Raw genomic sequence first — 15,469 nt, forward strand, 5'->3', positions numbered from 1 at the left:
GTTTAAAAGTTGCTGAAATCCCTTGGGAGAGAATTCCCTGGAGACATTCCCAAAATCCCAAGGTTTCGAACCAAAACTCGGGTTCACTCAGCCAAAACTCCTCCCTCCTTCGTATTCCCAAATTCCTTCTCGGGGCTGGGAAAAAAACAGGAAAATTCGGAATAAAAAGTTGAAAATCGGGGGGAAAGCGGGAATTCCACGGAGGGAGAAGTCCGGAGGTTTCCCTTTGGCATTTTAAGGTGGAATTTTGTTTTCCCGTGCCCGGGATCCTCCCCTCGGCTCCTCCTCTCCCGAAGCCCTCCCCTTTCCCCCTGGATTTACGACCCTTTCCCGGCTGTTTCTCCGTAAAAACCCCACGAAACTCTTGGAATTCCCATTCCCAGCCCGGTCCAGGATGGGTAAGAGATTCCCAAAACCCCCAACAATCCCCAAAAAACCCAAAATCCCGGGATTTGCTGCTTTTGGCTTCCCGGGGGTGGGGGGGGTGGGGTGTGAAAGTCCAGCTTTCCCCTGGATTTAAATATTTAAACATTCCCTGACAGCCCCGTGGGTTTTAACTCAGACCTTTAATTCCTTCATTAAAATCCACTTCCCCTCGAATTAATTGGGAATTTATAATCTCTAAACGTCTAAAAACTGGGAAAAACTCCTGGATTTGCTGCCTGGGAACAGGAAAAAACCTTGGAAAAATCCTTAAAGACCCGATTTGAGCTTTTCCCTGGCGTATTCCACATTTATGGGGATAAATTCTTGATTTCCAGGATATTTTTCCTGATTTTTGAGGATAAAAACTCGGATTTCCGGGAACTTTGACTTTTGGCTCTGTGGAAGAAGGAGGAGGGGCCAAAAAGTTGGAAACCGTTTCCATGGGGATTGTTAGGAGGTCGAAACAGAGGGAAAATATCAGGAATTTTGGGATCAAACCCAGCCAAAAATGAGGAATTGTTAGCAGGAATGTGTAGCCAAAAATTATCAATATTCTAACCAAATTTCCTGGAATTTTCTCACACCCAAGTGGAATTTTTTGAGGATTTTTTTTTTTGGGTCCAAGTTCCAAGAAGTCAATAAATAACTTTGGGAATGATTGACACGGCTGGAAAGATCTAGGAGCTCAAAAAAAATTGGGAATTATGGAAGGAAATAAATCCTGGCATGCTCTGAAAAATGAACTCTCTAAATTCCCTTGGGAATTTGGTTTTTTGGGAGAGGATTCCTGAAATTCCTGGATGTTTTCCAGTGCCTTCTCTGTTGTTTTCATTTTAATTTTAATTTTATTTTTCCCAAATTTAATCTGGATTCGCCTCCCTGGAACTTGGAGTGTTTTGATGTTAAACTCTGGAATTCCACAGAAACTCCCATTTTTTCCAGCCCTTGCTAAAGTCCCAAATTTATCTCTCCTAATCTGGCACTTTGGGACAACTCAGGGGGCCAAAAATTGGGATAAATTCCAATAGGCTTCTCCCCTGGAATGAGCAAATCCTTTGCACAAAAATTGGGAATGAAGAAGGAGGAGCTGGGAATAAGGAATTGGGAATGGGGAATTCCACGGGTCCCAAATTCCTGGGATTTTTGGGGTGCGGAAGTGATGGAATTTTGCCCCTTCCCAGCAGGAAAATGCGGAGCGTGCGGGCCAGGCTATCCCAGCCCTCTGGAGGCCATGAAAGGCAAGTGTTGGGCCGGCATTCCCGAATCCTGGAGCTGCTGTGGGGTCGGAGAAGGGGAGAGCAGCTGGGACGGGGGCTGAGCCCCGTGTGCGCCCGCAGGGCCCCGGGAGCGGCTGCTCTACCTGCCCTGCATCTACCGCAACACCGGCACCGGCCTGCCCGACTTCCTGGCCACCGTGGACGTGGATCCCGAATCCCCCCGGTACTGCCAGGTACGGCCACGGGGTCTGGGGAACCTGGGATCCCGAATCCGGGAAAATCCAGGAGAGCCTGGGATCCCGAATCCGGGAAGATCCGGGGAACCTGGGATCCCAAATCCGGGAAAATCCAGGAGAGCCTGGGATCCCGAATCCGGGAAAATCCGGGGAAACCTGGGATCCCAAATCCCCCCGGTACTGCCAGGTACGGCTGGGAGAGCCCGGGGGGTCTGGGATCCCAAATCCGGGAAAATCCAGGAGAACCTGGGACCCTGAATCTGGAAAACCCAGGAGAGCCTGGGATCCCAAATCCGGGAAAACCCAGGAGAGCCTGGGATCCCAAATCCAGGAAAATCCAGGGGAACCTGGGACTCTGAATCTAGAAAACCCAGGAGAACCTGGGATCCCGAATCCAGGAAAACCCAGGAGAGCCTGGGATCCCGAATCCAGGAAAATCCAGGAGAGCCTGGGATCCCGAATCCAGGAAAACCCAGGAGAACCTGGGATCCCGAATCCAGGAGAATCCAGAAGCCCCAGTGCCCGAAGATCCGGGCTCCCACGTCCTGCCCCGGCGCTGGCAGGGACCGCAGTGCCCGGAGTTCCAGGCAGGCGGGAGCTGGAGCCAGATCCCGGTCTCCGCAGGTGATCCATCGCCTGCCCATGCCCCACGTGGGGGACGAGCTGCACCACTCGGGCTGGAACGCCTGCAGCAGCTGCCACGGCGACCCCACCAAATCCCGGGATTTCCTGATCCTGCCCAGCCTCGTCTCCTCCCGCGTCTACATCGTGGATGTGGGAGCCGACCCCAGGGCTCCCAAACTCCACAAGGTTTGGAGTTCCCCCCTTGCTTCCTGCTTCTTTCCCACTTATTTTTCCCTTTTTTTATCCTTTTAACCCAATTTTTTCCTTTTTTCCCACTTATTTTTCCCTTTTTTCATCCTTTTATCCCAATTTCTTCCTTTTTTCCCCTCTTTATTCCCCGATTTATTCCCTGATTTTTCCCATTTTTTTTCTCTTTTCCCCCTTTTTTCCCCCTTTTCCCCCTTCAAACATTCCCACAAACCTTGCCTACAAATCCCCATTTCCTCCTCCCCCACCTGATTCCCAAGAATTTTCCCCGGAATTTTCCCCATTCCAGGTGGTGGAAGCGGAGGAGCTGGCCCGGAAGGCGAACGCCGCGTTCCCGCACACCTCACACTGCCTGGGCTCTGGGGAGATCCTCATCAGCTGCCTGGGGGATCCTGATGGCAACGGAAAAGGTTCAGAATTCCTCCAGATCCCGTAAAAATATCCCCAGGGATTCATTTTCCTGCCAAACCCTGCAAAATCCATGGAATACTTGGAATTTTCCTGGAATTTATAGCACATTCCTGTAGTTTTTTAATTGATTTTCCAGGCTGGTTTTATGTTTAATTTAATTTTAAAAATCAAAGTAGATATAAAGAAATAATTTGCTTTATTTAAAGCAAAATAATTTTAGGGATTATTATTATTATTATTATTATAGGAAAAGATAAAATCCTAGGAAATTTTTATTAACAATAATAAAATAATAGGAAATAAATTTAGGCATTATTATTATTGGTAATACTACTACTGCTACTACTACTACTACTACTACTACTAATAATAATAATAATAATAATAATAATAGTAGTAGTAATAGAGTCTAGATAAAAAAATAATTTGCTTTATTTTGAGCTCTATAAATCTCTCCAAACTCCTTTTTTGGGAATTTTTTCCAGGCACTTTCGTCCTCCTGGATGGAGAAACCTTCGAAGTGAAAGGAAATTGGGAGAAAGGAGGAAAAATCCCAAATTTGGGCTACGATTTCTGGTACCAGCCCCGGCACAACGTCCTGCTCAGCACCGAGTGGGGTGTCCCCAAAGTCCTGGCCCAGGGATTTGATCCCAAGGATGTGGAGAAAGGTCAGGGCGAAATCTGGGAAATTCCATTTTTGAGAGCAGAAACTCATTAAAAATACACATTTTGGGAGTCAAAGCTCCTAAAAAATCCAAATTCTGCATGCAACTTCCTAAAAAAGAAAAAATCCAAATCTTCACCTTAAAAACTCCCCAAAAATTCAATTTCCCACCTCTAAAACCCCTAAAAAATCCCAAATTGTTTTTTTGAATCCTGCTTTTACCCCCGGTTTCCCTCTGAACCGCTGAACGTTCCATAAAAACCGTGAATTCTGTGAAAGTTTCCCTTTCCCCAGGGCACTACGGGCGCCACATCAACGTGTGGGACTGGGGCGAGCGGCGCCTGCTGCAGGAGCTGGACCTGGGCGCGGGCTCCGTCCCGCTGGAGATCCGCTTCCTGCACGAGCCCAGCGCCGCCCAGGGCTTCGTGGGCTGCGCCCTCAGCGGGGACGTCCGCAGGTTCCACAGGAGCCCCGTGAGGATCCGGGGGGAAACCCGCAGGAATCGGGGCTTTATCCGTGGGATAATGGCGATTTTCCATGCATGGTTTCATTGCCCTCAGGAGGGACATCCGCAGGTTCCACAGGAGCCCCGTGAGGATCCGGGGGGAAACCCGCAGGAATCGGGGCTTTATCCGTGGGATAATGGCGATTTTCCATGCATGGTTTCATTGCCCTCAGGAGGGACATCCACAGGTTCCACAGGAACCCCGTGAGCCCCGGGATCCGGGGGGAAACCCGCAGGGATCGGGGCTTTATCCGTGGGATAATGGGCATTTTCCATGCATGGTTTCATTGCCCTCAGGAGGGACATCCGCAGGTTCCACAGGAGCCCCGTGAGGATCCGGGGGGAAACCCGCAGGGATCGGGGCTTTATCCGTGGGATAATGGGCATTTTCCATGCATGGTTTCGTTGCCCTCAGGAGGGACATCCGCAGGTTCCACAGGAACCCCGTGAGCTCCGAGACCTGCGGGAATCGGGGCTTTTCCCATGAAAATTGGGGTGGGGTGGATATTCTGTGAATTTTGGGAATTAATTCCATGTTTTCCGTCCCTCAGGAGGGAAAATGGGAAGCGGAGAAGGTGATTGAGGTGCCCAGCAAGAAAGTCCAGGGATGGCTCCTCCCGGAAATGCCAGGTCAGTGGGAGAAATTTGGGAATTCTCTCATGGATCCCGAGCAGATTTTGGCAGAATTCTATGCTTAAATGGCAAAAAGTTCCAAATGTTGGGGGTTTTTTGAGTGAGAATTTTGGGATGAACAAAAGAACCCCGGAGTGGGATCTGCTCTGTGCTGGGGGTGGGATTTTTCAGGAAAATCCTTGGAATTTGAGTCTGGATTTCCTCAGGAATTCTGGAATAATTCCTGAGGTTGATGTTTTTCCTCCCAATTCCTTCCCAGCCCCATTTTTTGGCATTTCCACACGGCCATTTGTGGATTTTGGGGATTCTCTCTGCTCCCTTTCCCTGATTTTCCTCTGGAATTCTCTCGGGAAGGGCTGATCACGGATATCCTGATTTCCCTGGACGACAGATTCCTGTACTTCAGCAACTGGCTCCACGGGGACGTGCGGCAGTACGACATCTCCGACCCCAGAAATCCCAAACTGGTGGGGCAGGTGAGGAGAGAATTCCCAGGAAACCCAATTCCCACAGTTTGGAAGGGATTCATTCGGTTTTTCCGTGGTTTTAATGGTTTTCCAGGTTTTTCTGGGAGGCAGCATCTCCAAAGGGGGAGCTGTGACCGTGGTGGAGGATCGGGAATTGCGGGAGCAGCCAGAGCCATGCGTGATCCAGGTGAAGATTCCCAAAGTTTTTTCCCAATTCTTCCCAGATTTTTGGAAGTTCCTGACATCCATAACCCCCTCCTGAGGTTGTTCCCACCTGGATTTTCCTTCCTTAGGGATGGGTTTCATCCCAGAAATCCCAATTTTCCCTCAGGAAAAAATTGTGAAGTTGAGAAGTTTGGGGGGAAAATTCCTGGATTTCCCGCTTCAAGCATTAATTGATGTTTTTTCCATGGAAAATTCTGGGATGGGGAGTAAAAAATCTCTTGGACACCCCCAGGGCAAGAAAATTCTGTAATTTTCAGCCCTGGAATTCTTGGAAAATCTCCTGGGGAGGTGAGGATGGGATAAAAAGAACCGGAAAAGGGAATTCCTGCCAAAAATTGGGAAAAACCCTTGGTTTTGGTGATTCCCACAGGCTTTTCCAACCTTAATAATTCCAGAATCCTCTAAAACCATTCCAGAGAATCCCAAACCATCCTTTATTCCCTGATTCATCTCAAACCATTCCGGTGCTCCCATCCTGAGGCAAAAATTCACAAACAATTCCCTTTGCTCCCCAAAGCTGGGGACAGGCTGTTCCTGACTCCGGGATTTCCGAGCCCTGGGTGTTTTTCCCAATCCAGGGGAAGAGGATCCCGGGGGGGCCGCAGATGCTGCAGCTGAGCCTGGACGGGCGCCGGCTCTACGTGACCACGTCGCTGTTCAGCGCATGGGACCGGCAGTTCTACCCCAGCCTGCTCACGTGAGCCCTCCGGATCAATAACTGCCATCGGCGGGGATTGGCGGGGGATTGATCGGGGATCGGCTGGGGATTGATCGGGGATCGGCTGGGGATTGATTTGGGATTGGCTGGGGATTGATTGGGGATTGGCTGGGGATTGATTGGGGATTGGCTGGGGATTTATTGGGGATTGATTGGGGATTGATTGGGGATTTATGGAGGATTGATTGGGGATTTATTGGGGATTTATAAGGGATTGATTGGGGATTGGCTGGGGATTTATTGGGGATTGATTGGGGATTTATTGGGGATTGATTGGGGATTTATGGAGGATTGATTGGGGATTTATTGGGGATTTATAAGGGATTGATTGGGGATTGATTGGGGATTTATTGGGGATTGATTGGGGATTGGCTGGGGATTTATTGGGGATTGATTGGGGATTTATTGGGGATTTATGGGGGATTGATTGGGGATTTATTGGGGATTGATTGGGGATTTATTTGGGATTGGCTGGGGATTTATTGGGTAGTGATTGGGTATTTATTGGGTATTAGCTGGGTATTTATTGGGTATTTATTTGGTATTTTTTGGGTATTGCTTGGGTATTTATTGGGTATTGCCTGGGGATTTATTCGGTAATAATTGCTCCTTGGTCGTTATTGGTTAGTAATTGGTTATTAATTGGTAATGATTGATCATTAATTGGTGATTAACTGATTGTTCATGAGCGATTAATTGATCCCAGTTATTTGTTTTTGCTTCCCACGTTTCCCTGGGTGTTCCAGGGAGGGCTCGGTGCTGCTGCAGCTGGACGTGGACACGGAGCGGGGGGGCTTGGCCGTCAATCCCAAATTCCTGCTGGATTTCGGGAAGGAGCCGGGCGGGCCCTGCCTGGCGCACGAGGTGCGCTACCCGGGGGGGGACTGCACCTCCGACATCTGGCTGTGATCCTGGAATTCTGGGAATGTTCGGGAATGTTTGGGAATGGGGGAATGTGGGGACTGCACCTCCGACACCTGGCTGTGATCCCACCGGAATTCTCTGCTCCCATTCCCTAATTTTCCTCTGGAATTCCTTCAAGAAGGGCTGATCATGGATATCCTGACTTCCCCGGATGACAGAATACTTGGGAATGTTTGGGAATATTTGGGAATGTTTGGGAATATTTGGGATTGTGGGTACTGCACCTCCAACACCTGGCTGTGATCTCGGGAATTTGGGAATTCGGGGACTGCACCTCCACCCTCTGCCTTTGATCCCAGGAAATTAAGGATTTATCCCAATTTTTCATGCTCCTTTCCCCTCTCCATCCCTTTTCCCAGGGAATTTGGGGTGCCTGGGGCTTCATCTGCTCCCAGAGCAGCCTCTCCTAAAAATCATCTCTGAGACTTCTGATCAAAAATCAAAACTCTCAATAAAATTCTGCTTCCACCAGTTGAAATTCCTTTTTTTAGGGTTTTTGGAAATTTCTGGCATTTTTTGGTTAAAAAACCATATCATTTGCTGACATTTTCCCCTCTTCTTTTGTTGCCTAAAGATAAGATAGTGATAAACTGCAGATAGAATAGAAATAAAATACAAATTAGGTAGGGATAAAATAGTGGTAAAATTTGGATAAAATAGAGGGGGAAATAGGGATAAAATAGAGGGGGAAACAGGGATAAATAGAGGAAAAAATAGGGATAAAATAGAGGTAAAATAGGGAGAGGAAAATCGAGGAAAATAGGGGGAAAAAATGATGACGACTGGGGATAAAATCCCTGTCTGGAAGCAAACCTCCGGGAAAAGAGGCAGCGCCGGGAATTCCTCCCAGACCCTTCCCGCAGCTCCCGCACCGCCCGCGCCCGTCCCGGGGATTTTCCGGCCCCACTGCCACCCTCAGGGCCCCGAGATTTGTTTGTCCCGGGGTTTTCCCCATGAATGAGCCTCGGGAAGCTGCGGCTGATGCAGGAAACAACTTTATTGATGGCAGGGAAAGCAGGGACAGGGACAGGGACAGCAGGGACAGGGACAGGGACAGCAGGGACAGGGACAGGGACAGCAGGGACAGCAGGGACAGGGACGGCCGGGAACGGCCCGGGGGACCCCGACCCCTGAAATCACCCGAGCGGACCCCAAAGCAGGAATCCCCCACGGGATCCTAAAGCCCAGGATCACCCAGGGCACCCCAAAGCCCCCGTCCCCCCCAGCCCCATCACCCAGGGCACCCCAAAGCCCCAGCGCCCCCCGGGACCCCGAGTCCCGCCGCTGCCGGCGGGGCCAGCGGCGCGGCCGGGCTCGCTCAGGGCAGGGTCACGGATTTGGCATCGCCGCCGGGGAAGCGAATCTCGTGCGCCAGGCACGGCCCGTTGGGCTCCTTGCCGAAATCCACCAGGAAGTTCTTGTTCACGCTCAGGCCGCCCTTCTCCGTGTCCACGTCGAGCTGCAGCATCACCGAGCCCTCCCTGCGCGGGGACAGCGGCGGCTCGTGGCGACAGCGGCCCCGGCGCCGCACGGAGCCCGCCCGGAGCTGCTGCGGACAGCGCGGGGAGCGCCCGGCCCCGGGGCCAGCGGCACGGGCTCGGATGGGGGCGGCTGTGGGACCCCGATTCCCGATGGAGGGGACACGATGGGCTCGGATGGGGGCGGCTGTGGGACCCCGGTTCCCGATGGAGGGGACACGATGGGCTCGGATGGGGGCGGCTTTGGGTCCCCAGTTCCCTCAGGACGGGGACAAGATGCGCCCGGGGACAGCTTTGGGTCCCCAATTCCGAAACGAGAGGACACGATGGGCCCGGGGACAGCTTTGGGTCTCCAGTTCCCTCAGGACGGGGACAATCCATGGGCAGCACGGGCTCCGGGGCACTTTCCCCTCCCCAGCTCCCCCAGGCTCGGCTCAGGCTGTGCCCGGCCAGGCCGGACCCCCTTGGGCTGAGCTCAGTCCGGGCTCTGCCCGATCCCGACCCGGCCGGGAGCAGCTCCGGGGCAGCCCCGGGGGGGTCGCGGCCCCTTCCCCACGCCCGCCCGGGCCCGGGCAGCCTTTGGCAGCCGGGAGTGGCTCACTTGACCAGGCTGGGGTAGAACTGCCGGTCCCAGGTGCTGTAGAAGGAGTTGGTCACGTAGAGCCGCTTCCCGTCCAGGCTCAGCTGCAGCGTGGCGGGGCCGCCGTACACGCGCTTGCACTGGGACACACGGACTGCGCTTACTGGGGGCACTGGGAGCACTGGGCGCACTGGGGGCACTGGGACTGGGGGCACCAGGGACACTGGGACACACGGACTGCGCTTACTGGGGGCACTGGGAGCACTGGGCGCACTGGGACTGGGGGCAGCAGGGCAATGGGACTGCGGTTACTGGGTGCACTGGGGCAACTGGGGGCACTGGGACAGCGCTTACTTGGTGCACTGGGAGCACTGGGACACACGGACTGCGGGCACTGGGGCTGGATCCCAGCACGGGCACTGAGAGCAGGCTCAGGCTCACACACCCTCAGGTGAGCGCACACGCTCAGGTGAGCACACACTCACGCTCAGGTGAGCACACACTCACGCTCACACTCACGCTCACCCACGCCCACCCCAGCCCCGGCCAGGTGCTGCCGGCCCTGCCCCGCTCACCTTGACCACCAACGGCTCGGGCTGGCACTTGAGCTCCTCGTCCCTGCACACGGTCACGGGGCCCCCTCGCAGGATGCTGCCCCCCACGAACACCTGCAAGGGCCGCGCTGGCACACGAGCGTTCCCCGGCCCGGGCCCCCCGCGCCCCCCCGGCCCCGCTCGGCCCCCCGGCCCGGGCGCTGCCCCTCACCTGCCCCACCAGCCGCGGCTTGCAGTTCCTGGACAGCTCGTACTGCCGGATGTCCCCGTGCAGCCAATTGCTCACGTACAGGAACCGGTCGTCCTGGCTGATGACGAGGTCGGCGATGAAGGCTGCGGGCACAGCGGGGGCTCAGGGGCACGGGCAGCGCCGGCGGAGGGCACAGGGGCCCGCGGCTCAGCGGCCCTTTGGGGCAGGGACCAGCGCTTCGGGCTCGGTCAGCCTTTGGGCTCAGTAATCATTTGGGCTCAGTCCCGACTCGGGGTCAGTCGGGATTCGGGCGCACCCAGCCGGGCTCTGGGCTCACCCAGCAAGCTGCGCCCGGCCGCAGAACTCGCCCGGGGAGCAGGAATGCCGCCCCCGAGGGCACACGCACCTGGCATCTTGGGCATGATCCAGCCCGACACGTCCTTGGCCGGGATCCGGATCACCTCCTCCACGGCCCAGTTGTCTCTCTGCACGGGGACACCGAGCCCGGCTCAGCCCGCGCTGCCCCCGGCCCGAGCCGAGCCGAGCCGCGCACGCCGGGCTCGGCCGCTCCCCGCCAGCCCCGGATCCGGACCCTCCCGGTCCCCGCTCCTCCTCCCGCCGCCGTTCCCCGGCTCCCCCGCCGGCCCGGGGCCGCTGCCGCGCTCGCACTCGCACTCGCCTCGCAGGATTTGTAGAAGCGGAAAATGGCCCCGCTCAGGGCACAGCCCACGTAGCCCTCGGCGGCCTCGGGGCTGTGCAGGAAGCGCACGGTCAGCGGCAGAGAATCCTCGCCCAGGTCGAAGCACTGCGTGAGGCTGCGGCACGACAGGTTCCACACGTTCAGGCGGCGGCCGAAGACCCCTGCGGGACACGGGGGAGAGGCTGGGGGCGGCCGGGGACGGGCAGAGATCCCCGAGGGGCTCCTGGGGGGGATCCACACGCAAAGAGCACGAACTGGGGAGGGGAAACTGCCAAATGCGGGAACTGGGAAATGCGGGATTCCAGGAGAACAGGGAGAAATGTGGGATCTGGGGGGAACAGGGAGAAATGCGGGATTTGGGAGAACAGAGAGAAATGCGGGATTGGGGAGCAGCAGGACCCAGCCCACGCGCGGTTCCGCCCTGCCCATCCTCTCAGCCCGAGCCCGGCAGAGGCTCTGGGGCACAAATCGTCCTCTCGGGGGCACCGAGCCCTGCCCGCCCTGCGCTCAGCCCTGCCAGCGCTGCCACCTGCGTGTCCCCACCTTTCTTGAGGTCATCGGGGTTGAAGCCACGCCCGGCCACTTTGGGGACCATCCCGGCCGAGCTGACCAGGACGTTGTGCCGCGCCTGGTACCAGAAGTCGCAGCCGGTCGGGGGAGCCTCACACTCGTTCTCCCAGTTGCCCTTCAGCTCGAAGGTCTCTCCGTCCAGCACCACGAAGCCGCCTGGGACACACGAGGGACGGGCGGTGACAAAGCCAGGCTCCCGCTTTTCCAGCGGGACCCCCGGGATGGGAATTCGGGCAGGAAAATGGGAATTCGGGCAGGGAAATGGGAATTCGGGCAGGGAAATGGGAATTCGGGCAGGGAAATTCACCTTTGCCGTTGCCAGCGGGGTCGCCCATGTTGGCGACCAGGACGTCCCCGTTGGGCAGGGGGTGGGTGACAGCCAGGTAGCCCTTGTTGCACTTCCAGAACACGTCCACGGGCTCGATCATCTGCACGAAGCAGCGCCGATTTCAGCCTCCGCCTGCTCGGCGCCTTTCCCGGCATCACAGAGCCCGTCCTCCCTCCCTCCCTCCGTGCCTGCCGGAGCCCCCCGCCGTTCCCCCCGGCCGTACCTTGCAGATCCGGGGCGCCCGGCACTGGGAGCCCACATCCACCACGTAGATGCGGGAGGAGATGAGGCAGGGCAGGACCAGCTTGGTCCTTTTGGCCGCGGCGCCGCTGTCGAAGCAGCCGCAGGCGGGGCCCCAGCCCGCGCAGTGCAGCTCGTCCTTGAGGTTGGGCATGGGCAGCCGGTGGATCACCTGGGCACGGCCAAGGCAGCTCAGGCCGGGCCGAGCCGGGACATCCCGCGGGGAGCGGCCCCGGGGCCGGGGGAGACCCGGAGAGGGGCTGGGAGCGGCCCCGGAGTTTGGGGAGACCCGGAGAGGGAATGGGAGCGACCCTGGGAGCCCCGGCGAGGGAATGGGAGCGGCCCCGGAGTTTGGGGAGCCCCGGAGAGGGGCTGGGAGCGGCCCCGGGATTTGGGGAGCCCCGGAGAGGGGCTGGGAGCGGCCGGGAGCAGAGGGGACAGAGTGGCAAAGGTTTTCCTCGGTTCCCCGGGCGGCCCCGGAGGGCTCGGGGGGCGCAGCCCCGGCGCGATCCCGCCCCGGGGAGCCCAGCAGGGGCCGGTACCTGGCCGTAGTGGCAGGAGCGCGGGTTGAGGTCCACGGTGGCCAGGAAATCGGGCTGGTCGATGCAGGTGTTCCTGTAGGTGCAGGTCACGTAGGCGACCTCCTCCCTCGGGGCTGGGGGCACAAAAGCGCGCTCGAACCACGCCGGCGAGCCCCGAGCGGCACCGGGAGAGCTCCGGGCAGCTCTCCGAAACGACCGCCCTGGTTTTCGGGCCGCTGCCATTCCCTCCAGCCGCCCCTGGGCCGCTCCCGACCCGGCAACAACCAGGAGCCACCTCCGGCAGCTCTGGCAAAGGCGCTCAGCGCGGACACTGAGCTCGGGGGACCCCAAAGAGCCCAAATCCCCCCGCCCCAGCCCAGCCCCATGGCCAGCACTCGCCTTTCAGCACGTCGGGGCACGAGGGGTACTCGTAGCACGGAGCTCTGCATCTGTCTGGGGAGCAGAGGGGACACCGTGAGCCCGGCCCTGGCCCCGCTCCCGAGCCCGCTCCGGAGGCTCCCTCCCACCTCAGGGACCCCCGGGGCCAGCCCGGGGCCACCGCGGCCCTCCCTGGGCACCTGTGGCGAGCGCTCGGCGTGGCGCTGCCACCTCCCGGCTCCGGGAGAGGGACCCTGGGGACAGCGCGGGGCCGAGCCCTGCTGGGGACACCTGCGGACAGCGCGGGGACCGGACACGGCCCGGCCGGGACGGCCACAGAGCCGTCACCTGAGCCGGGACGGGACGGCGACAGAGCTGTCACCCGGAGCCAGGACACGCTGGAAGCTGCAGCACGGACAATCCCTCCGGGTCCCGGCTCCCCGGGGCCGGCCACGGCCCCCAGGAGCCCCCAAGGCCCCGCAGAAGCTCCGGGAGCAGCGGCCCCACGGGCAGAGCTCGGGCCCAGCTCCCCCCCCGTGCCCGGCGCACAGAGGCACCTGTGCCCAGGTGTGCCCAGGTGTGCCCAGGTGTGCCCAGGTGTGCCCGGGCAGCCCCGGGCGGGGCCGGAGCCGGGGGGAGCCCGCGGGGGTCCCTTACCCATGGCTGCAGCTTTGGGGGTCGCGGCGCTGGCGGCGGAGGAGCCGGAGCTGAGGGGCAGCTGCTGCTGTCTCGGGGCTGGAGCGGCTGTGCCGTGCCCTGGCTGCTCCCGGGGGCCTTTTATCCCCGCCAAAGGGTGGGGGGAGCGGGGCCAAGCCCAGGGAGGGGCTGCCCAGCGCTTGGGAGGTGCCAGCCCGCCGCTGCGGCTTCTTTCCTCCTCCCCGCCGCCAATCTGCGCCCAAATCTGCTGCTCCCTGCAGCTCCCCAAGCCTCAAACCCCGTCGGCCCCGGCCGGCCCCGGCTCGCCCCGCACGGAACGGCTGCTCCGCACCCGCAGCGCCCTCGGCCCCGCCGGGCCCGGCCCGGGCACCCCCAAACCCGCTCCTGGTCCTGACAGGGGCACCCCGGGCCCGATCCCAGGCTCAGCCCGGGGCTCCCGGCCATCCCGGGGGGCCCCGCAGGGTCCCCGAGCGGGCTCTGCCAGGGACGGGAGTTCGGGGGCTCCGCCTGGAGAAAAGGGGGATCCCCTGGAATCTGGGATCGGCCGGTGGGATTTGCGATCTGCTCCCAGGGAATGGGGCCAGGACGGGAGGGAAGGGCCTCGAGCCGTGCCCGGGGAGGCTCTGGGTGGGAAACCGGGATATTCTTCCTGGGAAAGGGAAAAGGCTCGGAAGGGGCTGCCCGGGATGTTTCGGAGTGGCCACCCCTGGACAATTCGCGGACGTTTGGCTGCGTGACCAGGGGGGGATTTGTCCCATCTTGGACTGGATGATCCTGGAGGGATTTTCCAACCCCAAAAATCCTGGAATTCTCCTAAGGGTCCCTTTAATACTCGGTGCAATTTCCAAACCCAAATGATTCTGGAATTCTCCTGAAGGTCCCTTTCGCACTCAGCGCTATTCCCAAACATCAAATCTTGTTCCTAATCTCCCTAAACAGAGCGAATCCTACAAAAACCACAGCAAATGAACGCTTGGGAGAGCTCGAAATTCCCGTGGTGAGCCTGGCCGGGAGGAGATAGAGCTGCGGCTGATAAAATAAAGTTGCTGATAAGAGCTGGGATTATTTCCTGCCCCTCCCTGCGCCCCGGTGAGCTGGGCTGGTTCTCCCTCTGCTCACCTGCGGCTTTTCCATCACCAGAGGTGGGGGCAGCGTCCCCCCAGCCCGGTTCGGGAAGTTTCCTGGTTTCTCCTGCTCATCCCCACTTCCCATAATCCAGGGAAAATCAGATTTCTCCACTCCTGACACTGCAGATCGCCTTAATCTCCCAAGATTTGGAAGGGATTCGTCTGGGATCTGTCCCGCCCATCCCTAAAAGCCTCTGGAGCTGGACATTCCTGCCCCGTGGAGGGAGGAAAGGCCACCCCGAGCCTTTCAAGTCCCTCCTTCCAAGCGGATCCAGAGGAGCGAGAGACGCCCTGGAATTATCTCGGGCTTTGGCGGCTCTTCGGGGCTGCTCGCCCAAAAAGCTTCAAAGCCTTGGGAATTTTGGGATCCGGCCCAGGGCAGCGGCTCCCCCTTGCCTGCTTTTCCTGCTGCTTTGGGGAGTCCGAGTGTTCCCTGGAACAATCCCGAGGGAATTCGGGGTTCGGGCCCCCCGCGCGTGTCCCCTCGGCAGGGACAGCGACAGGGACAGGGACAGGGACAGCGACAGGGACAAATCTCCTCCCTCAGTCCCGTTCCAAGCCCGATCCGGGGGAGCAGCGGCCCCGCTCCGGGAGCCCCCCCGGGTTTTGGTGCCAAGGAAAAGCTCGCGGGTTCCCCCGAGTGGGATTTCCCCCCGTTTTTTTCTGGTGGAGGGGCGGGGAACAAACTCCCGGGCTCATCCAGTGTCACCTGCCTTCCACCGGCCGGGGAATTTCGGATTTTTCACATTTTCCAGTGAACTCGCGACACGGCTCCCAAAAATCACCCTTTTCCCACCGAATCATCAGAAAATCAGGGAATTCGTGGCTTGGAAGGGAATTTGAGCTCGAGGCTCTCTGATGGGAGAGCCGGGAACGCTGCAGAGCCCCG

The 15,469-nt window shown here is 58.3% G+C and overlaps 2 protein-coding genes across 3 annotated transcripts; one reads left to right on the forward strand and one right to left on the reverse strand.

The window, feature by feature from the left end:
- The first annotated feature begins 295 nt into the window (after positions 1–295).
- On the forward strand, positions 296–7,722 carry LOC311163880 (methanethiol oxidase-like). 2 transcript variants are annotated; one of them, XM_084223030.1, is made up of 12 exons: positions 296–398; positions 1,608–1,664; positions 1,764–1,876; positions 2,504–2,689; positions 3,000–3,120; positions 3,607–3,789; positions 4,080–4,258; positions 4,842–4,920; positions 5,278–5,399; positions 5,485–5,577; positions 6,194–6,312; positions 7,080–7,722. In XM_084223030.1, the coding sequence occupies exons 1-12, from the start codon at positions 395–397 to the stop codon at positions 7,240–7,242; spliced, it is 1,419 nt and encodes a 472-aa protein (XP_084079156.1). In that variant the 5' UTR covers positions 296–394; the 3' UTR covers positions 7,243–7,722. The 2 variants fall into 2 exon arrangements, with proteins under 2 accessions (XP_084079156.1, XP_084079157.1); XM_084223031.1 differs by having other exon boundaries at positions 299–398; positions 1,611–1,664.
- An 812-nt stretch (positions 7,723–8,534) lies between these two features.
- On the reverse strand, positions 8,535–13,457 carry LOC311163803 (methanethiol oxidase-like; the record flags this gene model as incomplete). The annotated part of the gene is made up of 12 exons (XM_084222931.1): positions 8,535–8,738; positions 9,337–9,455; positions 9,891–9,983; positions 10,081–10,202; positions 10,466–10,544; positions 10,739–10,920; positions 11,303–11,485; positions 11,637–11,757; positions 11,881–12,069; positions 12,440–12,552; positions 12,818–12,871; positions 13,454–13,457. The coding sequence occupies 12 exons, from the start codon at positions 13,455–13,457 to the stop codon at positions 8,576–8,578; spliced, it is 1,422 nt and encodes a 473-aa protein (XP_084079057.1). The 3' UTR covers positions 8,535–8,575.
- Between the last annotated feature and the right edge of the window lie 2,012 nt (positions 13,458–15,469).

This window comes from Fringilla coelebs (assembly GCF_963513975.1).
Source record: "Fringilla coelebs genome assembly, chromosome: 29".
Taxonomy (NCBI): Eukaryota; Metazoa; Chordata; class Aves; order Passeriformes; family Fringillidae; genus Fringilla; species Fringilla coelebs.

Coding starts and splice junctions, on each gene's coding strand:
- LOC311163880 (XM_084223030.1), top strand. Junction 4,259..4,841: donor GCAGGTTCCACAGGAGCCCC/GTGAGGATCCGG, acceptor TCCGTCCCTCAG/GAGGGAAAATGGGAAGCGGA. Junction 4,921..5,277: donor GCTCCTCCCGGAAATGCCAG/GTCAGTGGGAGA, acceptor TCTCTCGGGAAG/GGCTGATCACGGATATCCTG.